The 27,975-nt window shown below is 43.1% G+C and overlaps 1 protein-coding gene across 5 annotated transcripts in view; it reads left to right on the top strand.

The window, feature by feature from the left end:
* igsf9bb (immunoglobulin superfamily, member 9Bb) overlaps positions 1-27,975 on the top strand; it is a 177,752-nt gene that overhangs the window by 48,015 nt on the left and 101,762 nt on the right. For all 5 annotated transcript variants that reach the window (XM_055875750.1, XM_055875748.1, XM_055875749.1 and 2 more), the window contains exons 2-3: positions 959-1,150; positions 12,127-12,273. In XM_055875750.1, coding sequence (XP_055731725.1) covers positions 959-1,150; positions 12,127-12,273 — 339 coding nt within the window. The remainder of the gene's footprint in view (positions 1-958; positions 1,151-12,126; positions 12,274-27,975) is intronic.

The following is a 27,975-nucleotide window of genomic DNA, read 5'->3' as shown; positions in this document are numbered from 1 at the left end:
ACACTGGCAGTGGGTCATCCTCATAAAGACAAACCCAATAATCCCCAGCATCCCTATGGGCCACGGGGGTGAGCAGAGCACCATTCAATTAGCTGTATTGACTGGTAAAATGAAAGCACACTTCTCTTCCGGTTGTAAAGCCATGCGTGAATTAGTAGAGGATCAATGCTCTGGTAGAACAGACAGCCCTGTGGTCAACATGTGGACACAAAGCTTCATTGTAGTAAACCAACAACATCAAGTCCTCAGTCTGTGTCTGCAGAATTATGTATTGTCAATAAGGCAGTTGAGATATGTTCCATCAAAGTCTAGGACATGTAACGAAAGTGCAGTAAATAAACGTACAGACTGTCTGACTCGTAGTAAGCCTCATGTAACGGCAGCTAGGGAATATAGTGTCAAGACAAAGTGCACTGTTTTTGTTTGCTTTCCACTCACAGAGTTATGACCTTTATCTTTCATTCCTCGTACTATTGGTCTTGGCTCAGGATAGAATTTGTTGTCGCCACCTTGAATAATGACACCCATAGTTCATGATTCTTTGTCATCAAAAACAGGCTGCTCTATGTGAGAGAAAAGTAAACCAGGTTGGTGGAAGTGGAAGAGGCTACTAAAATGGATGATATTCCAACTGAAAAGAAGCCATGGTTGAATACGGTTCCATAATCATTTCAGTGTTGTGTATATCCACTGTGTATATCATGTTTTGTTTTGTGATTATTGTACTTCATTAACATTTTTCAAGAAGGCTTTCTAATCTTACGTTTCTCGATGTGAAAAACAAACAACATGTTTGTGGTTGATGCTGGCACTCTAAGACACAATGTAGATGATATGCTAATGAAAGATGACTCTCTTGCTTCTAGGTTGCTTTCGGTTGGTTATTTCACCACAATTAAGTAATGTCCCTAGCTGTTTACTAGATACTCACAATTCACTCCCCCTCTCCGTTTCCCAGGTGCCCACGGCGTGCGAGAGGAGCCCCAGTTTGTGACGGTGCGCGCTGGAGAGAATGTCATCCTGGGATGCGATGTGGCCTACCCGCTGAATGGCCAGCCCTACGTGGTGGAGTGGTTCAAGTTCGGCGTGCCCATCCCCTTCTTCATTAACTTCCGCTTCTACCCGCCTCATGTGGGCCCGGAGTATGCCGGTAATAGGACACCTCTCCCTCTTTATTAGACCAAACCATGGGTGTCAAAGTCATTTTGGCGTTGACAAAACCAATGTAATTTTGTACACCTACAGTTGAAGTCGGAAGTTTACATACACTTAGGTTGGAGTCATTAAAACTAGATTTTCAACCACTCCACAAATTTCTTGTTAACAAACTATAGTTTTGGCAAGTCGATTAGGACATTTACTTTGTGCATGACACAAGTAATTTTTCCAACAATTGTTTACAGAAAGATTATTTCACTTATAATTCACTGTATCACAATTCCAGTGGGTCAGAAGTATACATACACTAAGTTGACTGTGCCTTTAAACAGCTTGGAAAATTCCAGAAAATTATGTCATGGCTATAGAAGCTTCTGATAGGCTAATTGACATCATTTGAGTCATTTGGAGGTGTACCTGTGCATGTATTTCAAGGCCTACCTTAAAACTCTGTGCCTCTTTGCTTGACATCATGGGGAAATCAAAAGAAATCAGCCAAGACCTCAGAAAACAAATTGTAGACCTCCATAAGTCTGGTTCATCCTTGGGAGCAATTTCCAAACGCCTGATGGTACCACATTCATCTGTACAAACAATAGTAAGCAAGTATAAACACCATGGGACCACGCAGCCGTCATACCGCTCAGGAAGGAGACGCGTTCTGTCTACTAGAGATTAACATACTTTGGTGCGAAAAAATGCAAATCAATCCCAGAACAAGAGCAAAGGACCTTGTGAAGATGCTGGAAGAAACAGGTACAAAAGTATCTATTTCCACAGTAAAACGAGTCCTATATGGACATAACCTGAAAGGACGGCTCAGCAAGGAAGAAGCCACTGCTCCAAAACCGCCATAAAAAAGCCAGACTACTGTTTGCAACTGCACATGGGGACAAAGATCACACATTTTGGAGGAATGTCCTCTGGTCTGATGAAACAAAAATAGAACTGTTTGGCCATAATGACCATCGTTATGTTTGGAGGAAAAAGGGGGATGCTTGCAAGCCGAAGAACACCATCCCAACCATGAAGCACGGGGGTGGCAGCATCATGTTGTGGGGGTGCTTTGCTGCAGGAAGGACTGGTGCACTTCACAAAATAGATGGCATCATGAGGATGGAACATGATGTGGATATATTGAAGCAACATCTCAAGACATCAGTCAGGAAGTTAAAGCTCGGTCGCAAATGGGTCTTCCAAATGGACAATGACCCCAAGCAGACTTCCAAAGTTGTGGGAAAATGGCTTAAGGACAACAAAGTCAAGGTATTGGAGTGGCCATCGCAAAGCCCTGACCTCAATCCTATAGAAAATTTGTGGGCAGAACTGATAAAGTGTGTGTGAGCAAGGAGGCCTACAAACCTGACTCAGTTACACCAGCTCTGTCAGGAGGAATGGGCCAAAATTCACCCAACTTATTGTGGGAAGCTTGTGGAAGGCTACCTGAAACGTTTGACCCAAGTTAAACAATTTAAAGGCAATGCTACCAAATTCTAATTGAGTGTATGTAAACTTCTGACCCACTGAGAATGTGATGAAAGAAATAGAAGCTGAAATAAATAATTCTCTCTACTATTATTCTGACATTTAACATTCTTAAAATAAAGTGGCGATCCTAACTTACCTAAGACAGGGCATTTTTACTTTGATTAATTAACTGTCAGGAATTGTAAAAACTGAGTTTAAATGTATTTGGCTAAGGTGTATGTCAACTTCCGACTTCAGCTGTATGTAGCCTCTTTACTTACAGTCGTAATTGCCTAAAATCTTTACTCTGAATTTCTGCCCAAGGCTGGTCTAGCAGGTAACGCCTCCACCTGCAACACCTGCAGTATTCAGACCCTTTGACTTCTATTTGACCATATTGGCCTATTCTAAAAATGTATTAAATACATGTTTTTCCTTATCAATCTACACACAATACCCCGTAATGACGAAGTAAAAATTGTTTTGGGGAAATGTTTGCAGATTTATTAAACATAAATACCTTATTTACGTAAGTATTCAGAGCCTTTGCTATGAGACTCGAAATTTAGCTCAGGTGCATCCTGTTTCCATTGATCAACCTTGAGATGTTTCTACAACTTTATTGGAGTCCACCTGTGATAAATTCATTTGATTGGACATGATTTGAAAAGGCACACACCTGTCTATATAGAGTCCCACAGTTGACAGTGCATGTCAAAGTAAAAACCGTGCCGTGATGTTAGAGGAATTGTCCGTAGAGCTCTGAGACAGGATTGTGTCGAGGCACAGATCTGGGGAAGGGCACCAAAAATGTCTCCATCATTGAAGGTCCCCAAGAACACAGTGACCTTTTTTATTTTATTTAACCTTTATTTAACTAGGCAAGTCAGTTAAGAACAAATTATTATTTACAATGACAACCTATTGGGGAACAGTGGGTTAACTGCCTTGTTCAGGGCCATAACTACAGATTTTTACCTTGTCAGCTCGGGGTTTCGATCCAGCAACCTTTCGGTTACTGGCCCAACACTCTAACCGCTAGGCTACCTGCCACCCCCATTCTTAAATGGAAGAAGTTTGGAACCACCAAGACTCTTAGAGTCTGCCTGGCCAAACTGAGCAATCGGGGGAGAAGTGCCTTGGTCAGGGAGGTGACTAAGAACCCAATGGTCACTGACTGAGCTCCAGAGTTCCTCTGTGGTGATGGGAGAACCTTCCAGAAGGACAACAATCTCTGCAGCACTCCACGAATCAGACCTTTATGGTAGAGTGAAGACGGAAGCCACTCACCAGTAAGAGGCACTTGACAGCCTGCTTGGAGTTTTCCAAAAGGCACGTAAAGGACTCTGACCATGAGGAACAAGATTCTCTGGTCTGATGAAACCAAGATTGAACTCTTTGGCCTGAATGCCAAGCATCCCGTCTGGAGGATACCTGGCTCCCTCCCTACCGTGAAGCATGGTGGTAGCAGCATATTGCTGTGGGGATGTTTTTCAGCGGCAGGTACTGGGAGACTAGTTAGGATCGAGGAAAAGATGAACGGAGCAAAGCACAGAGACATCCTTGATGAAAAACTGCTACAGAGCGCTCACGACCTCAGACTGGGTCGAAGGTTCACCTTCCAACAGGAAAACGACCCTAAGCACACAGCCAAGCTAACGCAGGAGAGGTCTCTGACTGCAGTCTCTGACTGCCCTTGAGTGGCCCAGCCAGAGCCCGGACTTGAACCCAGTTGAACATCTCTGGAAATAGCTGTGCAGTGACACTCCCCATCCAACCTGACAGAGCTTGAGAGGATGGGGGAAAACTCCCCAAATACAGGTGTGCCAAGCTTGTAGTGTTATACCCAAGAAGACTCGAGGCTCTAATCGCTGCCAAAGGTGCTTCAACAAAGTACTGAGTAAAGGGTCTGAATACTTGTGTAAATGTGATCTTTCATTTTTTATTTTTTTTTGCCAATTCTTTTTTTTTAACTGCTTTTGCTTTGTCGTTATGGGGTATTGTGTGTAAATTGATGAGGGGGAAAACAATTTAATCCAGTTTAGAATAAGGCTGTAAAATGTGGAAAAGGTGAAGGGGTCTGAATACTTTCCAAATGCACTATAAATCCCGGCCGCCGCTACTCTGCATTTCCCTCCCTTCCTCCCATATCATTCGTATGTCAATAACAATTGACATATGAGGTTGGGAGACCAATGTTCTTTCAGATTCACAAGGTCAAGTGTGTGTAAGGAGGAAGCATGTTTGGGAATTAATTATGTTTAAATTCCTGTTGATAAAATGGATTGATGTATCATGATGGTAAAGAAATAAGGGTCTCTTCCTTTAAAACGGGATAATGAACAACTCTAGGTGACCTCTTTAACTATAAAAAAAAGTATCCTGGAATGATCACAGTACATGTTCACAGTGGATCAGAAAACAATCCGCTTCCCTTTGAGCTATATCCTGTAGAAATGACATCACTCCCATTAGATGCATTATACTGTTAATATGCCATATATAATTAGCGCACTATAATCCCTATTTGGTCAATAGATTAGCTGCAGTCTGCATCAGATAAAGAGGTTCCTGTTGAAGCGTCTTTACAATGCAGAGCCGGGCTCCCACAGCAAAAGCTTTCGGATTTGGAGTCGGAGGCAGTTGCTATGAATGTCCTCTTTATAATGTATTATAAACAGATGATTATGACCGATAATCCAGCTATGTAGCAGAATGGGGAATACTGTAGCCGAATAGCTAACTGAGCAGCCAAGTAGCTAGTCACTTGTGTGTGGTGTCTGTGAATCAGGACTCTTTATAATGACAGGGAACAAGAGCAGAGGAAAGGAATACATAATCATGAGAAACAAGCGAGAAACTTGTTCCCTCAAAGGCGATTTTTATTTGTCTAAATCATGTATATAAGAAAAATATTCTGTTGAACTCATTTTATTTATTTGTATTAAGCCATTGAAACTCATCAATAGCCTTCAGACAATCACTGGCCTTTGGGAAAAGAACAGACAATTTCTCAGAATAGCTGTGCTGACCTGAATAAGCTGTGGGCAATCAGTTGTGGGAGAATACCCACCAAGGTGTTATGCCATTGCACTTCAAACAGAAGCGGAAAGGCATCCTCCAGACCTAAGGTGTGTATCGGTAGAGGTGACGGGTCAAAGGTGCTTTGGACTTTTCCCCCCCTTCTAAATCTGGAACATTACAGCATCGATACGGAGCTGAGACAGAAACGGGATGTGGTCATTTTACTGAGCATGTCAGTTTTAAAAAACAAAAAGAAACCCTAAAAATGTATCAGACGTCGCCAGGGGCAGGATATGCCATTTTTATGGTCGGTCCTGACAGTGAATGTTAATTAGAGAGCGGCTGAGGATTTCTACATCTGGCCAAAGTCAGAGCAGTTCTATCGGTTAGGTTACATCAGCATCTACTGTACAACAGGGTACACCGCACTCTGGAGACACAGCATGGATCATATGTATTGCTCCTTATTTTATTAGGTTGAAGCTGCAAACTAAATCCCCGTTTAGAGAATCATAATCAACAAAAGTATTATTATATGGGTAATTCATTCCCCAAGGGATTGTTTCAAGTTTTATCAAGTTTAAAGTTGTATTTGTCACATGCACAAGTACAGTGAAATGCTTAACTTGCAAGCCCTACCAAACATTGTATTATTCAATATAAAAAATACATTGATTGTATTTTTTTTTTTACACAAGAAATAAGGCATGTAGGCAGGGATTAGGAGAACGTGACTGGTAGCAGGATAAATATAATAACAGTAAACAGTATGGCATCAGCATAAGTGGTGTGTGGATGTGTGCATTGTGGTGAGTTTGTGTGTGTGCAACAGTGTAAGTGTAGGCGTGATAGTTGGATATACATGTAGACAGGGCTGAAAGTTGACTGGTAGCAGGAATATATAAATGCTTATGGTAATATACTAATAAACAGGAGTAATAATGTAGCAGGATAAATGGATGGATACTAATGGTAATGGGAATCAATAATCATTTTAGCAGCAGCGTAGGTGTGAGGGGGGGCAGTAGTTGTTAGCCAATTAACAGTCTTACGGCCAGGGGATTGAAGCTTTTTAAGAGTCTGTTGGTCTGAGCCTTGATGCACCGGTACTGCCTGCCAGATGGGAGCATGGAGAACAGTCCATGTCTCGGGTGGCTGAAGTCTTTGGCAATTTTTTATGCCTTTCTGAGACACTGCCTAGCATGTATGTCCTGGATGGCTGGCAGCTCACCCCCAGTGATGCCCTGAGCCGTCCCCACCACCCTCTGTAGGACATTCCGGTCGAGGGCTGTGCAGTTGCCATACCAGAGGGTGATACAACCAGTCAGGAGGCTCTCGATGGTGCAGCTGTAAAAGTTCCTAAGGATCTGAGGGGCGGTGCCAAGTTGTTTCAGCCTTCTTCACGACTATGCTGGCGTGAGAAGACCATGTTAAGTCCTCAGTGATGTGGACACTGAAGAACTTGAAGCTCTTGACCCTCTCCCCTGTGTCTCCGTTCGAATGTGGTTGTTATTAAAAGCATTTTACTCGATCAAAGATGCCAATCATATGGACAGTGTTTTACTGCGCCAAGGGACAAAGAATTGCAGGTGGTAGAACCATTTTCAATCTTCTAAAATAGCTTCCAGCCTTTATCTCTAGATGGTAGGTGTCTTTTTTGTTTGGAATACCTTTCAAGGGATATATGCTGCTCCTTTAAAATCTTCCCTGGTGCTGTTTTTAGACTGCTCCTCGTACCCTGGTACAAATTACATTTGACAGTCCTCACTTCCGCCAATTTCTCCCTGCTGCGCTACAGTAGGTACAGAACAGGGGCCTTTTTCTTTTTTCTTCTTTTTTAGTCGTCGCTCGCTAACTGACGGGGCGGCCGCTAACTGACGGCCGCCCCCCACAGTGAGGATGGAACAGAGCCAGAACAGATTGATGGTCAGTGTCAAGGCTAGGGTTCAATACCATTTCTTATTCACACAGTGGCCTGAGTTGTGCCCGTTGTAGATTGGGCGGGTGCTTTTTTTTGCCACAGTGAGCACTGAGGGAGCACTGCTTCCTCTGGTTGAGAGACTGCCCTCCGTCTGTCGTGCCAACAGAGTGTGTCTTTGTTTCGGGGTCGTGTCGTTTAGCCACCCCAAGCCAATGAAAAGGGTGTGTGTACTGGCAGCATGGCATTTCCCCTTTGTCCGAGAGTGGAACATTAATCACTGGTGTTTGGCTTGTCCCATTAGGAGCTACAGAGTCTGTACTCTGGGCCTAAATGAGACCTCAATTCAAACACCATCGACTTGGGTCATGTCTGCATTTGACTGTCTTCATAAACCATGTGATACACTGCCTGCCTTTGACTGCAAATTGATTAAGATTGCTTCTGAAAGGTACGTTGTCGTTTCTGATGGTTAATGTAGCAGAAAAAAACGGATCCCCCAAAATAACCCAACATATGGAATATTCCAACCTTCATCCCCTTGCAATTCCTGAGAACGTTGCTGTCGAAGATTGCACATGGTAACCTTAGAAAAATATTGACCCTGGTCTATCAGAATATCAATGGGAACCCCAAACTGATGACTTTCCTTACACTTGCCCTAATACCAAGCCAAACCCCATAGTACTGATATCTCTCCCTAGACTCTGTGTTTCTGTAAAAAGAAACTCTCATTTTTGGATCAGGCGTCTTTTGCTGAATCCAAAAGATTGTGTTACTCTTGTTTCAACCAAAAAGAGCCACAGTAAAGGTTACATTTACTGTAGAAAAGAACCAAGGCAGTCCACCGAGCAGAGGGCTGTATTTACCTGTACCTACTCTTCCAGCATGTCCCCCAAACTTGTTACTATCTTTAACCTAAATGTCTGTGTAGTCCCCCCCCCCCCCCCCCCCCCTTTATCACCCAGATAAAAATACAGCTGAATTTTAAAGCTCTCCTTCCTTTCTAATGGTCCGGCAGGCTGTGGCCCAGTTCTCCTTCTGCAGTATCGATCTCCAACACTGAACAAATATTTGCTACTTTGCTCAGAGGAGAGAGCCAACCCGCAACCACAGCCACGCTCCCTTATCTACGAGGAGAATCTCCAAGTTAGGCCAAAAAAAAGAGTGGCATCCGCATTGCCCCTCTTCCGTCAAAGTTCTTTACCAGAGAGGCCTCCCGAGTGGCGCAGCAGTTTAAGGCGCATCATCACAGTGCTAGAGGGGTCACTACAGATCCAAGTTCAATCCTGGGCTGTCGCAGCCTGCAGTGACCGGGAGACCCATTAGGTGGGGTACAATTGGGCCAGCGTCGTCCGGGTTAATGGAGGGTTTGGCCGGCCGGGACACACACTTCCACCCATTCTACTGTTTAGGATGTTTTTTTGTTTTAATAATGTCAGAACTCACGGGCCATACTGTATGTCTTGGTTAGATCCTTTTTCCCATTAAGATGGGGTTTTAATTAATTTAACTATTGTCTGATAGGAGTTTAAGTAAAAAAGAAACGTTACACATATCTTTACCTTTTGATTAGAGGAGCCCGGTCAGAACCCTAGACATTAAGGTCAGAAACCTTCATATTCTATTGTTGGAACTGATTGGTCTAGCGACTCCTGTGGTGAGCCGGGCGCATGCATGCTGACACGGTCACCAGTTGGATGGTGTTTCCTCCGACACATTGGTGCGGCTGGCCAAGTGAGGGGTGTGTCAAGAAGCAGTGCGGCTCGGCAGGGTCGTGTTTCGGAGGATGCATGGCTCTCAACCTTCGACTCTCCCGAATCTGTACGAAAGTTGCAGCAATGGGACAAGACTGTAACTACCAATTGAATATCACAAAATTGGGGAGAAAAATGGGTCAAAAGTTTAAATATATAAAAAAATATATATTTAGCAGAACATGTTAGGAGTCATTGGAGCTAGTGTGAATCATAGATGGCTCCTTTCACGATATCACCCCGTATGACAATCACTAGGTGTGTCAGACTGCCATGCACTGACAGATGTGAGGTAATGAGAGGAGAGAAGCGGGTAAGGTGGGTGTAACAGCTGGACTTGTCATCATTAGCTCAAAGAAGAGGGCCCACTTGAGTGGTATTCTAGACCTGAGGCTTCATGATGCTGCCCTACTTGTACACACACACAGTTAAATAAAGATAAACCGATATATACGTTTAGACAAACGGTAGATACAGATATGAACATATGCATGTACAGACACTGATAAACAGACATGAGTACAGATGGACACATGGTATTATGATGACAAAAACTGATGGATAGACACTGCATACTTGCACACAGGCTAGGAAAAAATTCAGTGGTTCTATTAATAATTATTTCCTATTCACCCTGTTTCCCATTTTACTTCACTTGATATAACCTGGTGTGTTGCATACAGGGGATATAGTCGGCCCAAATGAATGTCACTCAAAAACATTGACTCTGGGGACCGCGTAGTGAGCCGTGGAGGGCTTTGATAATGTTGCTGTTGTGGGCCGTTGTGCCCTCAAAGCCCTTTGTTTTGCCCATATCGTCGGGCGCCATCTGTTATGAGCGGTTGCCAGATTGCCGAGAGAAAAATCATAAATCCCCCTCCCCCCTCCCTTTCACTGCTTGACCCGTAAAGAGTGAAAGCTGCTGTGACACTCTGGGCTGCTACTCAACTCCCGTAGTCTTAAGGCTTGGACCCACAAAGGATACTGACTGCCAAGAGGTACTTGGCACCTCTGCCTAGTGTCGGCAGTCAACTTTTTGTTGTTCACATAGCACAGATTGCCCACCGATCAGCCTCGTTAAAATACTCCAGACCACAAGGTGGCAGTAGCTTTAAGCTACCGATTTTGTTTGGCTTGTACCTGCTGTAGATAGCTAATGCTAGCTAACTAGCAAGCTGCACTAATGTTGTTTCTAGCGAACTAGAATGTGTACCAAGCCCTTGTTGATTCTAGCCAGATGGCCACAACTACACTACAGTATGTGGACACTTTCTTGTTTTTTCCAAAATCCTGTGCATTAATATGGAGTTGGTCCCCCTTTTGCTGTACCAGGTCGGTACACAGTATGTGCATCTTTTGTTCTAGCAAGAGAAAGAACGGCCTTCTACTCAGGGCCGATGCCAGAACAAATCAGTTGGATGGGCATTTGATTTCCATATAGGCGCACGTTTCGTTTTTTTTTTTTAATGGGTTTTATAGAAAGCACATGTCATTTAAACTGTAAAAAATGTATTACCTTTAAAATGTGGCATTAACACAATGATGTTAACACAATGATAACACAATGATGTTTTCATCTGATTGTCAAACAAATCACAAGATGTTGGTTACCTTCGCATGTTCGTCCCAAACAATCTACCATCCAAACAAACTGACTTTCCTTTCATTCGCAAGTGGCTGAAACACAGCGGAGAAAGCATCCGAGTGAGCGAAACAGCGCCCCCCTGTCTTACTATATGTTTCACATGTATTTGATGCCGTCTGGCCAAAAAGGCGTCCTCTTTTTGGACAGACAGCATCAGATACATGGGCTACATATACTGAGACAGAGTGGCGCTGTTTAGCTCGCTCTGATGTTTTATCTGAGATTGATGCGTCTTTCTGTCAGCGGGCGTCTCGGTCAAATAAATTATCAATATTAAAATATTTTTGTTGGATCGGTAAGGAGGTACGGTAGGGCGGGCCAGGCCCCCTAAGGCTGACCCATAATGCTTGCCCTGCTCCTACTTTGCTAAGTACCTATTGGCAGTCAGATTTCTCGTGTGTCTGACCCCTTAGTGTTATGATGGATTCAGATGGGGCAGGCTCTCGTGGCTCTGTGCTCTGTTTCTATGGGTCTGGTAGGGTGTTGGGGTTCGGAACTGCACCCTGCTTGCGCGACCCAAAATAAAACAAGTCCATCTAACGGCATTCCTTCTGCTTTTATAGACCAAAACGGTATATACCGGGTCACTTCTTTTCATCTGGCATGCAAACCTAATTGCTATCTAGCAGGCAAACTTCACTTGGGAGAATACTAAAACCATTTAATTTCGCCAATCTTGGAACCCTGGGAGCTATGCCTGATGCTAGCTGGCTGAATAATGAGGGACTTTTATTATTAGCCTAGTTATTTCCCCAAAGGCTATTTACTTACGTCACTTCTGTTCAAACTTCTCATGTAAATCGGGGTTAGTCCGTGTGCTAAAATGGCTTTTATTATTGCATATCATGTCCATGTACGCTTGCTACTGTAACTACATAGGGTGCTCTCGGACTGGCATTGAAACGTTTGTGGCTACTGTCATCATATCAGAGATGTCCATCCAGGCGTGTACTTTTTTCACAAAAATGCTTCAGTGAGTAAGAGATGCCCTACTGGCTGCGCTGAGTTAATTGATTACTCATCCTTGCGCTAGGAAAAATACAAAATATTTATTTTTATGCCAAGCCCAGTGGCCTGGTAAAAAATGGTACTGTATACTAGCTATGTTTCCTGGTTTGAACCCCTCTTATTAATCTCTCCTTCCGTCCTTCCCCCAGGCAGAGCCAGTCTGCACGGCAAGTCTTCTCTGCGGATTGAGAAGGTGCGTTCAGACGACCAGGGCTGGTATGAGTGTAAGGTCCTGATGCTGGAGCAGCAGTACCACACCTTTCACAACGGCAGCTGGGTGCACCTCACAGTCAACGGTGAGTTAGGTGGATGTCACACACTCACACACACACACTTGCATGCACACACGCCCACACACACACACACACACCCATACACTCTTTCTCTTTGTCTCTCTCCATCATTCACTCGTACACACACGTACACACACTCCATCACTCTCTCATACACGCACATGCAACCCCCCCACATGCAGACACCTGTTGCTGTGGCAACAGACACCACAGACAGACACACGGCCTCCCCCGGTCCCTGGTCACAGCACATTAGCTCAGTGTCATCAGTGCTGTATGACTTACCCGGAGCTCTGGAGAGGTGCCAGTCATTTAGGCCCCGGGCCCCTCTGCTTTGCTGCTGTCACGCCTCTGCTAGACTAACCAAAATGGATTCACTGCAGCAGCTGTTGGACTGGCTGGACACCCCAGCCCTGACTGCTTTGGTTGGGATGAATGTCGTATAATGAGACTGTAGTTATCAACATAGCAAGTCAGTTTGGCTTCGTCAATGGGTCTTTGATGCAGCTGATTCTTTTTTTGGAGAGAGTGGTTTCATTCGGTACAATGGATTCAGTCATGGGCTGTTTTGTCTACAGAGTAGATTTACTCTCTTGTGGTGGATGTTTTGTGTGGGACAGGCTTGGGTTGTATACGTATTCCAAGTATTATTTGAGAAAGTTGAGGGGCACTTGAGTTAGTTTGCCTGGCCTGCAGAGTTGCACTTTTTGGACTCCATTGCTTCAAGTACACCTCAAGTACATGTAATATTTGCAATACGTATTCGACTTGGTAATATGTCTGACGTGATAGCTTTAGGAGTCCTACGTAGTCATACATGGTAGCTGGGTTGCTGAGATAAGTAAAAACATTGTTGTCCACTAACAGAATGCACGTTGAGGATTTGTGTGCTCAATAAAGTGTGCTCAATAAAGTGTGCTCAATTTGTGTGCTCCTTTGTGTGCTGGAAGAATGGTATTTTTAACTGATCCAGGAAACCAGCTTTGATAGAAGAGAGCCCTTGACTATTGTGGCTGTCCTTGACTTCTGTGTTTGTCTAAAGCAAAACTTACCTGAGCATAAACTCCTCTTGACCCTGATCAGTAAGATTAGTTCCAAGATCGAATCAATGGATTACATGTCCTAACCGCAACTGTAGCCAGCCACTGTGTGTGTGTGTTTGTCTGGGCATGTACTGTGTGTGTACGCACGTGCCTGTGCCTATTTGTGTACGCGGAGGCTCCTCTTAAATCTGTCTGCTTAGCATAGACATAGTGGATTGTTGCCAGGTCAGTTTACCAGCTGAGTCCCTTTTGACTAGGCACTGATAGCAGGGGCTCCGTTTAGCCCTGGCAGCAGGTTTAGAGCGCCTCACCTTATTAAGAGTGAGAAGGGGTCGATTGGTTAAGCCGACGTCACACCTCTGCAACTTTGTGCTAACGCTAACCCACGCTGGTGAAGTTCATGTGAAATCTGGTAGTTGGTCCAACTAGTTGGCTAACCTGTCAGTGGATAATGTATATCACTTTCAAATGCATTTTCCGTTTCTTGAAGTGCTATTAGCGTTTCATTAGATACCACGTGTTTCATATGCAAAATCCTCAAAGAAGATACGGTATGAAAAACTAACCAACCCAAAGGAGTCGTGTAATCGAGCAGCATTGTCGAGTCCCACGTTTGATATCATTGGGACTAGACAGAGATGTCAATCTTCAAGTAGGTAAACGGAATCAACTCCAAGCCCTTCAATCGGCACCGTGGCGACGGCCCTGTGTTGTTAGAATTTTTTATGAGATGCCACTCAAAGAACTCATTACCATCCCTTCCAACATTGTGACTGCCTGCCTCCTGCCTGCCTGCCTCCTGCCTGCCTCTTGCCTTCAAATAACACAGCAAAATGCCTTATGTAATGCCATGAATATATTTATGGCGCCTCGTGCTGCCAGAACTCTCTCAGGGTTTGGGCCAGGCGCATAATGATGATGGATAAAGCAGCAACCTTTGCTTGTTGTGCCCTGTTCGTCTCGGTTGTCAGGACGCTATTTGGGGAACGTTGTTAATTAGCAGTTAGCTTCAGTAGCGTTGAGGGAGTGAGTTACAATTGGTTGGGCAATGGTTGAGTCTGTTGTGATGCTGATGCAGACGCTGCTGTTCAAGTTCCTGTGATATTCCTCGCCCCTCCCGCACCCTGTCAACCAAGGTGTGAGCCACGTGACATATGAGGGAAGGGGAGAGTGGTCCGTGGGAATGATGTCATGGCTAGCTTCTCTGTGTAGAGTTTAGGATTTTAGGATCCAGATAAGCTGATCCTAGAACTGTGCTTGCTGTGCGCATACATGGGGGACATGAGTGGACTTGAAGGACATAGGCTTCACTTCAGTCACATTGGGTCTGATACAGTATGTGCATAACCCTACAGTGCTGTTCAGTGATCTGAAGCTCCACCGGTGCCTCTCTTTCTCTGACAGTGCAGCCTCCTATGCCCTTTAGGTGATTCTCTCTGGTTCAGATCCCCAAGGCTTGGTCCCTACACCCCCTAAAATAGCTCTCATCCCTCCATCCCTCCTTTGCACCAGAGATCTGCAGTGCATATAAGCTGCACAGCTTCTCTATATCTTGTCTCTCTCCATCGCTCCATTGCTCGCTTTCTCTTTCTCGCTCTCTCACTCTATCGCTCTCTCGCTCTATTTCTCTCTCTGTTGTGTTCACTTTATCTCTAGTTCTCTCTCACACACACTCTCACACAGCACTCTAGAAAAAAGGAAAAGGGGATGAAATGATTTTTTTAAATTCTCCACTCGTGCTCTGAAAACAGATTTACACATGACCCCTAGCCACTGTTTATCCATATAGGATTAAATAAACAACCCAGACTGGAGCAGCAAGGGCCCAATAATCTGCATAATGTTCCTTGCAACTTTGATGCAAAGAATGAAGACTGAGGAATCCAAAATGATGATAATAACCTACTTTATTTCAGTAGCACTCGTCCTATACTAGAGGAGACGTATTCACTTTGGTACAAGAGACATGTGAGGAGCTTTTACAATGAAAATGGACCAACTGCACAAAAAAAAACATTACTTTTCAAATGTGTGGAACAACTTGAAAGAGGAGGAATGAAAAGTAACAGGTATTGGAGTGGGCTTGGAGCAGTGCTGCCACATCAGAACATGATGCCTCGCACAGAGTGGGAGGTTTTTCATTACTGTCATGCTTCAAAGTGGAAGGGACCATTACTCACAACAACCCACTTGCATCAGTTCCCCAGGCACACTCGACAAACTACCCCTCTCATCCAAACAAATGGTTCCTTCCTTCCTCCTCTGCAGCTTAATTATGAAAGCATTACAGCAGCACACTTCGAGACTGTACCACCCTCAAACTACCTCTTAAAGGGGTAGTTCACCCAAAATCTAAATTTGTCCGATTTTTCTATTGTATTTGGTTAACTATCCTTTCAATTGAGAGATCTGGGACTAGATCTGACAGCGTACACTTTTTGGGGGTTTCTCGGGCAAATAGAGGAGTTCTGTGCCTCCGCATTAGACTAGAAGTTCAGTCATGCATATGCGGCAAAGGAACAGTGAAATATGTCATGTCTGTGCTGTACAATGAATGAAAAATATTTCCGGGTTTGATCTCGTAGAGCTAACTTGCCAAGCTTCTTCCCCTTTTCTTTGGTTGCACCCCTTCCATACTAGGAAATAAGGAACTGGCTGTTCTGTACCGGGAGGACATCCTTCATGTATAGCTCCTCTAGTAGTTATTTTTATGCTTCTAGCAAACATTGAGAACCAACAGTGGAATTCTAGTGTATCAAAACTGTTTTTCCTACTATATTCTACACTTGTGTTTCTCAGTTACCTATCATAGCCTATCGTATTGTAGTAGAGCTTTTTTCAATGATGTTTGTGATGGTACTTGATTCTTCCTGTGCAGACTTTTATCGGCCAGAGTCCACTTGAGAGTGCTCTTTTTCTCCACAAGGCTATTTGAATCCAGAGGCGTCATGCCCATAGGGGGCACGTGATTTTTTGTGTTAAGAAAATAAATCAAACAATTATTTAATGAAGTTGACTTTCGGTAATGCAGATTATAACTAGCTACCAAGCTACCAAGAACCGATTTCAGGCTAGAGTAGCAATCAAATCAGATTAGCAAGCTTGTCTAACTATCTCAACTGGCATGCCTGCTGGCAAGGTTGGCAGACCTTAGAAAAGCAATCAATAACTAAATGTACTGAATAAGACTCACGTTCCTTTCAATATTTTACACAGATTTTAGCAGAGATGCGGAAAAGCATATTTAGTTTCTTTAAAAAAAGAACCACCAGTCAGGAGGATACAGACAGCTTTTACGTATAATTAGGCATAATGATTATGACTCTAGATTGCAGAAAAAACTTTCAGGTGTTTGAAAAATATAAAATTCTACAACTTAAGGATGGGGAGCCCCTCCGGACCACCAAACAGCCATCTTCATCTACTATTACTACTATTCAGAGCAATGAGTTATTGAGTACCTAAATCAAAACACATTTTATTCGTCACATGCTTTGTAAAGTGTGGACTAACAGTGATATCCTTACTTACGGGCCCTTACCAACAATGCAGAGAGAAAGAAAATAGAGAAATAATAGAAAAGTAATAACATTTAATAATAAATATATGGGGTACCAATACCGAGTGTTCCTAGACGTTTCCACTTCATAATAAGAGCGCTTGAATTGACAGGGGCAGCTCCAGCAGGGTATAAATTTGACGAACTGACTTGTTGTAAAGGTGGCATCCTATGACGATGCCACGTTGAAAGCTCTTCAGTAAGGCCATTCTACTGCCAATGTTTGTCTGTGGAGATTGCATGGCAGTGTGCTTGATGTTATACACCTGTCAGCAACGAGTATGGCTGAAATTGCTGTATCCACTCATTTGAAGGGGTGTCTACATACTTTTGTATACAGTTGAAGTTGGAAGTTGACATACACTTTAGCCAAAAACATTTAAACTCAGTTTTTCCAAAATTCCTGACATTTAATCTGAGTAAAAATTCCCTGTCTTAGGTCAGTTAGGATCACCACTTTATTTTAAGAATGTGAAATGTCAGAATAATAGTAGAGAGAATTATTTCCTTCAGCTTTTATTTCTTTCATCACATTTCCAGTGGGTCAGAAGTTTACATACACTCAATTAGTGTTTGGTAGCATTGCCTTGAAATTGTTTCACTTGGGTCAAACGTTTCGGGTAGCATTCACATTCCAGTGGGTCAGAAGTTTACATACACTCAATTAGTGTTTGGTAGCATTGCCTTGAAATTGTTTCACTTGGGTCAAACGTTTCGGGTAGCATTCCACAAGCTGCCCACAATAAGTTGGGTGAATTTTGGCCCATTCCTCCTGACAGAGCTGGTGTAACTGAGTCAGGTTTGTAGGCCTCCTTGCTCGCACACACTTTTTCAGTTCTGCCCACAAATGTTCTATGGGATTGAGGTCAGGGCTTTGTGATGGCCACTCCAATACCTTGACTTTGTTGTCCTTAAGCCATTTTGCCACAACTTTGGAAGTATGCTTGGGGTCATTGTCCGTTTGGAAGACCCATTTGCGACCAAGCTTTAACTTCCTGACTTATGTCTTGAGATGTTGCTTCAATATATCCACATAATTGTCCTCCCTCATGATGCCATCTATTTTGTGAAGTGCACCAGTCCCTCCTGCAGCAAAGCACCCTCACAACATGATGCTGCCACCCCCGTGCTTCACGGTTGCGATGGTGTTCTTCGGCTTGCAAGCCTCCCCCTTTTTCCTCCAAACATAACGATGGTCATTATGGCCAAACAGTTCTATTTTTGTTTCATCAGACCAGAGGATATTTCTCCAAAAAGTATGATCTTTGTCCCCATGTGCAGTTGCAAACAGTAGTCTGGCTTTTTTTGGCGGTTTTGGAGCAGTGGCTTCTTCCTTGCTGAGCGGCCTTTCAGTTTATGTGAATATAGATACTTTTGTACCTGTTTCTTCCAGCATCTTCACAAGGTTCATTGCTGTTGTTCTGGGATTGATTTGCACTTTTCGCACCAAAGTACGTTCATCTCTAGGAGACAGAACTCGTCTCCTTCCTGAGAGGTATGACGGCTGTGTGGTCCCATGGTGTTTATACTTGCGTACTATTGTTTGTACAGATGAACGTGGTAACTTCAGGCGTTTGTAGATTGCTCCCAAGGATGATCCAGACTTATGGAGGTCTACAATTTTTTTTCTGAGGTCTTGGCTGATTTCTTTTGATTTTCCCATGATGTCAAGCAAAGTGGCACTGGGTTTGAAGTTAGGCCTTGAAATACATCCACAGGTACGCCTCCAATTGATTCCATTTATGTCAATTAGCCTATCAGAAGCTTCTGAAGCCATGACATAATTTTTTTTAATTTTCCAAGCTGTTTAAAGGCACAGTCAACTTAGTGTATATAAACTTCTGACCCACTGGAATTGTGATGCAGTGAATTAGAAGTGAAATAATCTGTCTGTAAACAATTGTTGGAAAAATTACATGTGTCATGCACAAAGTAGATGTCCTAACCGACTTGCCAAAACGATAGTTTGTGGAGTGGTTGAAAAACGAGTTTTAATGACTCCAACCTGTGTATGTCAACTTCCGACTTCAACTGTACATAATAATGCCCAAGCACTGAAAAGACTTGGAATTCCAGGAATTTCCAGTGTATGTTAATCATTTCCAATATGAACTGTTACATGTTGTCTTTCTCTCTTTCGCTGTTAGCAGCTGCCACTGTTATTCCTTTGCAATACGCCAACGCTTGACAAAGTGGCAGTGTGGAATAATCTAGAGTCTTCTGCGTATGAAGTGAACATACAAGTTGGCAGTTTCCAGATAGACGGAACGCCACTTGTCGCCTAACCATGTCGACTTCACACACACCTAATCTGATAAATAGCGTTTCTCCTCACTATTTAGTTTGACCATCGGTTCAGTCACACTGCCTCAATTGCTGGCTACAAATATAAGGGACGTGTCACATGTCAGCCGAGGTAAAAGGTTGTCGTCAAGTGAACAGTTTTCGCAGCCCCAATTCTCACTTTTCTCCCCAGATCCTGTGTCAGAGAGATCCAGATCACAGTTAAATGATTTACCCAGGACTGTAAGCCAGGACAAAAGTGCTTGTCAGGGAAACCACTAGATTTGATGCTGCTGTTGTGATGTGGCTGTAGTCTAGGGAATAGACACAGATAGAAAGTGGAAGAGACCATTTTCTAGCCTGGTCTCAGATCTGTTTTTGCTCTTGCCAACTCCTTATCACTCATTGACACAGCAGACATGACAATTCCATAAGGATTTGTCAAGAAAGCAGAAACAGACTGGCAGCCAGGCAAACCATTTCCATCAAATAACGGACACATCTCTGTGAGCGAAGTGCAATGGGGGTAAAATGCCACGGACAGGTGAATGATATCGACTCATTTATGTTTTAAGGGCAGCATCATACTTATTGTCAAGTTATGTTTGGCGTAGAACCAGAACTACCAAAGACATAATCATAATCTTAACATGGTTAAGACATTTTGATGTTTATGGCCTGCCATGCTAATCCTAACGATCCCACCAGATTAGCACAATGGGATGACACTCAAACATGAATTGTAGCATTCTTTCTCCCTGAGCACTCTAGCCTCACTATGTGATGTCATTGTCAGGGCAGAGAGGTGCTAAATGAATGGTAGACTGCTGAGGGCATATTAGAGACGGTGTTGTTGGGATGTCAGTCAGTTCATTCTGCTATCGACGACAGGTAAAATGAAGAACCTTTTTTAGCACATCATGGGGAGGCTGCGACGTTCTTGAGGATGACATAATTGTTTTAGTATAGTGCATTTCAAGGCTTGCTATAAGCACTTATTAGAGCTCATATGTAAGGCATAGAGACATTCCTAATGTATTGGATGCAGTTGTTTTCGAGTGTTGCCCTAAAGGTTAGTGTGTGTTTTCAGATGGACACAGTGTGCCATGGTATAGCAGCAGTGAGCGGTGATGCATGCAGCACAGGAGCTGTCCATGGCTCTAACCAACTCTCGCTCTGCTGGTGTTGGTGCTGGAATAACAGTGACTTCAGAAGCACACAGTAGCACAGACTTCATCATTAGCCAGCAGCTGAAGGATAGCTAAATGCACAACCCGATTGGTTGGAAAGACTCTGCAACACAACCCTATCGCAGTGTTTCCCCAGGATTCTTTTCAGAAGCGGTGGCAAAGTGACCTTGGGGCGGGTGCATGGTTGTGGGCATGGCCAATGGCACGGTCCTCGACCTAAGATTTTAGAGGCCCTCCTCTTGGCCGCAGAGTCAAAACGTTGCTGTTTTAAAGATAATTTCCTGCTGCAATTCTACACGTTTTGCCATGGGTCAGAGAGAGAATGTGCAGTTTTAAAGCAAATTTTCTGCAATTCTACACATTTTGCCATGGATTATGCTGTGTTCTTATGCTATCTGAGTTACTCAAACATTATAACGAAATCAATAGGGACCCCATGCCATGCCATTTTTTACATTTTAGATTCTCCCTGACTGTCTAGTTTGTTAATTCTCAAAGATGATCTTATTAGAAAATATATAGCTACATTATCTTTTCTACGTACTTTAAATCAGCTTTTAGTTATTTAAGTTTACACTAAAAACCTTTTACCATCCCGGACATTATTTAAAAAAAAAAGCATAATTATAATAATGTTGTCATTTTAATTCAATCATATTTTTTGGAGTGGTGGCCCGCCACTGCTAAATGAATATAGGGGAATCACTGCTATAGGTTGGAGAGACTTTTAGGTAGTATTCAAAATTTGTTAAATATATTTTTCTCACCCATTTACACACAATACCCCAAAATCTCTTGGTATAAACATGTATTTATACATTTTTGCAAATTGATTGAAAAGGAAATAGACATATGCGGCCCATTTACAGTGCCTTCAGGAAAGTATTCAGATCCCTTGTTTTCCCCTCATCAATCTACACACAATACCCCATAATGACAAAGCAAAAATAGGTTTTTAGAAATTGCATATATATTGCATTTACATAAGTATTCAGACCCTTTACTCAGTACTTTGTTGAAGCACCTTTGGCAGTGATTACAGCCTCTAGTCTTCATGGGTATGACGCTACAAGCTTGGCACACCTGTATTTGGGGAGTTTCTCCCATTGTTCTCTGCAGATCCTCTCAAGCTCTGTCAGGTTGGATGGGGAGCATCGCTGCACAGTTATTTTTAGGTCTATCCAGAGATGTTCGATCGGGTTCAACTCAGGGCTCTGGCTGGGCCACTCAAGGACATTCAGAGACTTGTCCCGAAGCCACTCCTGCGTTGTCTTGGCTGTGTGCTTAGGGTCGTTATCCTGTTGGAAGGTGAACCTTCACTCCAGTCTGAGGTCCTGAGCACTCTGGAGCAAGTTTTCCTCAAGGATCTCTCTGTACTTTGCTCCGTTCATCTTTGCCTCGATCCTGACTACTATCCCAGTCCCTGCCGCTAAAAACATCCCCACAGTATTATGCTGCCACCACCATGCTTCACTGTAAGGCCAAAGAGTTCAATCTTGGTTTCATCAGACCAGAGAATCTTGTTTCCTATGGTCTGAGAGTCCTTTAGATGCCTTTTGGCAAACTCCAAGCAGGCTGTGATGTGCTTTTTACTGAGGAGTGGCTTCCGTCTGGCCACTCTATCATAAAGGCCTGATGGTGGAGTGCTACAGAGATGGTTGTCCTTCTGGAAGGTTCTCCCATCTCCACAGAGGAACTCTGGAACTCTGTCAGAGTGACCATCGGGTTCTTGGTCACCTCCCTGACCAAGGCCCTTCTCCCCCAATTGCTCAGTTAGGCCAGTTGGCCAGCTCTAGGAAGGGTCTTGGTGGTTCCAAACACCCATTTAAGAATGATGGAGGCCACAGTGTTCTTTTGGACCTTCAATGCTGCATACATGTTTTGGGACCCTTTCCTAGATCTGTGCTTCGACACAATCCTGTCTTAGAGCTCTAGAGACAATTCCTTTGACCTGAATGCTTGGTTTTTCTTTCATGCACTGTCAACTATGGGACCTTATATAGACAGGTGTGTGCCTTTACATCATGTCCGATCAATTAAATTTCTCCAATCAAATCACTCCAATCAAATTGTAGAAACATCTCAAGGATGAGCAATGGAAACAGGATGTTTTGTCATTATGGTGTATTGTGTGTAGATTAATTAGATTAAAAAAAATATTTAATCAATTTTAGAATAGGTCTGTAATGTAACAAAATGTAGAGAAAGTCGAGGGGTCTGAATACTTTCCAAATGTACTGTATATACAGTATATATATTTTATTATATAAACTCAGCAAAAAATGGAACGTCCCTTTTTCAGGACCCTGTCTTACAAAGATAATTTGTAACAATCCAAATAACTTCACAGATATTAATTGTAAATGTTTTTAACACTGTTTCCCATGCTTGTTCAATGAACCATAAACAATTAATGAATATGCACCTGTAGAACGGTCGTTAAGACACTAACAGCTTACAGATGGTAGGCAATTTAGGTCACAGTTATGAAAACTTAGGACACTAAAGAAAGATGCCCAGGGTCCCTGCTCATCTGCGTGAACGTGCCTTAGGCATGCTGCAAGGAGGCATGAGGACTGCAGACGTGGCCAGGGCCATAAATTGCAATGTCCGTACAGTGAGACGCCTAATACAGCGCTACTGCGAGACAGGATGGACAGCTGATTGTCCTCGCAGTGACAGACCACGTGTAACAACACCTGCACAGGATCGGTACATCTGAACATCACACCTGCAGGACAGGTACAGGATGGCAACAACAACTGCCCGAGTTACACCAGGAACGCACAATCCCTCCATCAGTGCTCAGACTGTCCGCAATAGGCTGAGAGAGGCTGGACTGAGGGCTTGTAGGCCTGTTGTATGGCAGGTCCTCACCAGACATCACTGGCAACAATGTAGCCTATGGGCACAAGCCCACCGTCGCTGGACCAGACAGGACTGGCAAAAAGTGCTCTTCACTGACGAGTCGCGGTTTTGTCTCACCAGGGGTGATGGTCGGATTCGCGTTTATCGTCGAAGGAATGAGCGCATTACACCAAGGCCTGTACTCTGCAGCGGGATCGATTTGGAGTTGGAGGGTCCGTCATGGTCTGGGGCGGTGTGTCACAGCATCATTGGACTGAGCTTGTTGTCATTGCAGGCAATCTCAACGCTGTGCGTTACAGGAAGACATCCTCCTCCTTCATGTGGTACCCTTCCTGCAGGCTCATCCTGACATCCAGCATGACAATGCCACCAGCCATACTGCTCGTTCTGTGCATGTTTTCCTGCAAGACAGGAATGTCAGTGTTCTGCCATGGCCAGTGAAGAGCCCGGACTACCTCATGAGGCTGGTGGAGAAAATGCCAAGAGTGTGCAAAGCTGTCATCCAGGCAAAGGGTGGCTATTTGCAAAATTTCAAATATAAAATATATTTAGATTTGTTTAACACTTTTTTGGTTACTACATGATTCCATATGTGTTATTTCATAGTTTTGATATCTTCACTATTATTCTACAATGTAGAAAATAATAAAATGAAGAAAAACCCTTAAATGAGTCGGTGTTCTAAAACCTTTGACCGGTAGTGTAAATATATTTGTTGATTCGGACACTGTGTTGTGTCCTTATACGTGTGCCTTTATGCATGACTCAATCTTGTCTTCTCTTTATGATTCGGGTCCACAGTCAGCACACAGCTTCTGAGTTTTGTGTGAGTCCCTCAAACAAATCGTTTGCACACAGTTTTCAAGGGTCTTGTTTCATGTGCACCTGCCGCTGTTGTTGTAAAATCCCTCTGAAGCGATCGCGTGGCATGGTCTCTGCGAACAAGTCCACCCCATACCTATCAAACCAAAATGACTCCACATCCATACTATTTCTGCCGTATGCCCCGCGGACATGCAAAAAGTGCAATAAATTCTTTGATTTCATCCTTAGACATGTCCCACGTACTGTTTCCTTTTCTGTGTGCATGAGCAACAGTACAATCTCTGATGTGCTGCAACGTCTGCATTTTACATAAACTCGTCATAGAAACTGGTAATGTGTTTATCTGATTTCTATCTCCCATTCTACCATTGGCGACAGAATAGCATATTTTTGTTTTAAATTCATTATGTTACACGTTTTTGCTTAGTAGCCAGAACAATGCTGCCATGCGAGTGGTCATATGCTGAATGCATGGACACCAGAGATATTCTTGGAAAAAGTGCAATTTGTAAATAGAGCTGCACCTCTTGAATTTTGAGAGTTATTTGACAAAGGATATTTTTTTTACCCTTATTTTACCAGGTAAGTTGACTGAGAACACATTCACATTTACAGCAACAATCTGGGGAATAGCTTCAGGAGAGAGGAGGGGGGATAAATTAGCCAATTGGAAGCTGTCATAAAAGGTGTCATAGAAGCTGAAGAATATGCTTTTTCTGATACTATATAGAAAAAAATGTGACTCTGAAGGAATATTTGATAAAGTGATTCTCCTTTCCCTGCATCTGTCAATTACAAGATGTCCCCATCTCTTCATGTACAATTTGACAATTTATAGGCCTAATATTGTCACTCATCAGATTGTCAATTTAATCTAGTCTCCAGGCTTACTTTTATGTGTGAAATTAGTTTTGGTGTAGGAGTAGTTTCGATGGGCCGAATATGCAGGCTGACTGGCACCGTTTGCTTTCTGCTCATCAACCTGGTGTCACGTTCCTGACCTGTTTTCCTTTGTCTTGTATTTATTTTAGTTGGTCAGGGCGTGAGTTGGGTGGGTTTGTCTATGGTTGATTTTCTATGTTGGGATTTTTGTGTTCGGCCTGGTATGATTCTCAATCAGAGGCAGCTGTCAATCGTTGTCCCTGATTGAGAATCATACTAAGGCAGCCGGGGTTTCACGTGTGTTTTGTGGGTGTTTGTTTCCGTGTTTGTGTTTTCACCACACGGTACTGTATAGGTTTTCTGCACTTCGTTTATTTGTTTTGTAATTCAGTGTTCAGTTTTCGTTATATTAAATCATTATGAACACTAACCACTCTGCGAATTGGTCCGATCCGTCTCGCCTCTCTTCGTCCGAGGAGGAGGACGAATATGAAAGCCGTTACACCTGGATAGAGTAAAGGATATGTTTTGTATTATTCTAAAAGCCTACTGCAACACGTAGGATGTTTTTGTTTCCATTACAATACATTTGATTAGTAAAATAGTTACAGTAAGTAAAACAGTCCCATAACAGCTTCTTTTTACAAAGTAAAACGTAAAAGAGAGAAAAAGAGGTAGAAAGGCTCAATACTTTTTTATCTGTGATTTCAAATGTCTGATCAGTGTAAAATACAAACATTTAGAAAGAGTCAGGGAAGGAGCAGGACATAGCTTTTCTTTTTGCAGATTTTTTCAAATGGACAAAATCAAAGAGAAGTGGCCGTTGGCGTTTGGCGCTTCTATTGCTAACCGAAAGGAAACTCCACCAGGGCTGTACAGCAGCTTGACATCAGGAGCCAGGAACTAGCTTGACTGGACCAAGATAGGCCTAGCTAGCCTATCTTGATGTTTCTATTGTTATGTACACTGGATAGGTGCAGTGAAATGGGTTGTTTTACAGGGTCACCTATATTTATTCAGATCAACTTTATTTTGCCACCAGGGGGAGATTCATTTGGTCATGTGCTTAAAAACACAGTACATAAAACATGGAAACACAGAAACTACACAATGTAATTCATTCAAAGTGCTATAGCTACACATTTAAAGTGAAAGTTCAATATGCTGTGTACCCGAGGGACCAACAGACTTTCTATTACACAGCCTTATTGCTGTTGGAATAAAAGAGTCCCCATATCTATCTGTTTTGATTTCCTTTTGAATAAGTCTATTTCCCCTACTGCTGTGACTGAGTTTTGAGTAAAGGGGATGAGTACTGTCATGTCAAATGCTTTCAGGTTTTAGGAGGATACGTTTTGTGTACAGTTGGTGTCTGATTCTTGATCTATACCAATTATCCTTCCAACCGTCTTAATCAAGCGCTGAATCTTGACTGGGTTTTGCACTTGCGTGTTTCCACACACTCTTTCAGACCAAAGGAAAAGACAGATTTGTAAGATATGGTGGTCGGGAAAAAAACATTTGCGTAAAAAAAACATTCTCTGTTGCAATTTCTTTCTCTTTGCAAAGGCACAGTCATTGAATTTTAGTTTGTTATTTCGATTCCTAGGTATTATGTGGTCACTCTATCGACTGATTCCCAATTGATATTCGTAGCGGGTGATGGATTTTTGTTCCTTCTGAAATCAAGCTCCATTTTGTTTGATTTCTTAATATTTATTTCAAGAAAGTTTTCTGCGCACCACTAGACGAATTTCGCAGTTTCTTTGTCAAAACCTTAAAAAGAGGCTCGGTCTGGGTGGAGGAAACCCACAACAGAGGTATCATCTGCATACTTAAAGAATTTATGGGCTGAGTCAGAAACTTGACAATCGTTTGTGTACAGTACCGGTGAAAGTGCGAAACCTTTAGGGGCTCTGTGTTCACCATTCTAGATGTAGGGATGGCAGAGTTAAACTTCACTTGTTGAGTATGGTTCACAAGGAAACTATTAATCCACTTGATCAGTATAGAGTTGACACCCATATTCACCACCTTATCCACCAGCAGGTGGGATTGGAGGGTGTTAAATGCACTACTGAACTCCGTGACTAGAATTTTCACTAGGTTATTTGCCTTTTCTAAATGTTTGGAGATTTTGTTCAACATGATCAGTAATGCATCATCAACACTCCTGGAGGCACGGTGGGTGAATTGGAAAGGATCTAATTGGGATGAGAGACCAGAGAGAATTGGTTTTTGAATAATATTTTCAAACCATTGAATATGTACAGATGTCAAGGCTACAGCGCGTAAATCGTTATTTTCTTTTGGCCTGTTGTTTGTATGTACTGGGACAATCAGCGACTTCTTCCATAAGTAGAATTATCCCACTTTTCAGTGACCGCTGGAACAGCTTCTGGAACGGTAATGCGAGCTGGTCTGCGCATGCCTGAACTGCCTGGCTGCTGACTCCTTCTGGACCATATGATTTTCGTGGGTTGACACGTTGAAAGTATTGCTTGACGTCATTCACAGAGATCTGTATATCAACAGCTGGTATGCTGTCTATACTGTCCAAGGCCACTTTCTGCTGCCATTTAAAATCACACGTCATATTAACAATGAAACTGTTCAAATCATGTGCAAAAGCAAGGTCATTTCGACGGTCATACAATGTCTCTTTGGTTTGTAGCCCGTGATGGTTTGTAGCCCTTGCCAGCCTTTCCTACTGTCCTTGTCTTTGTATGCTGCCTTGCACTACTTGATTTTGCTTTTGAGTCCTCTGCAATTTTACTGCCACCTGATTTAAACACTTGTTTTTTCTGGTTGAGGAGCTCTTTTAATTCCCGAGTTACCCACGGCTTATTATTGGGGAAGTTGTTGACTTTCTTTTTGGGAAAACAGATGTACTCAGGAATAGTATCTGCTGCCTGTTCCAGGCTCCGTGGTGCAAATTAAGGTTAAATGTCTTGCTCAAGGACACATCAACATATTTTTCACCTCATTGGCTATTGGCTCAACGCTCTAGCCGCTAGGCTACCTGCCACCCATAGGCTATGCTAACTCAAGACAG

The sequence above is a fragment of the Salvelinus fontinalis genome, chromosome 2, assembly GCF_029448725.1.
Source record: "Salvelinus fontinalis isolate EN_2023a chromosome 2, ASM2944872v1, whole genome shotgun sequence".
Classification (NCBI taxonomy): domain Eukaryota; kingdom Metazoa; phylum Chordata; class Actinopteri; order Salmoniformes; family Salmonidae; genus Salvelinus; species Salvelinus fontinalis.
This window is presented reverse-complemented; position numbering and strand designations above follow the sequence as displayed.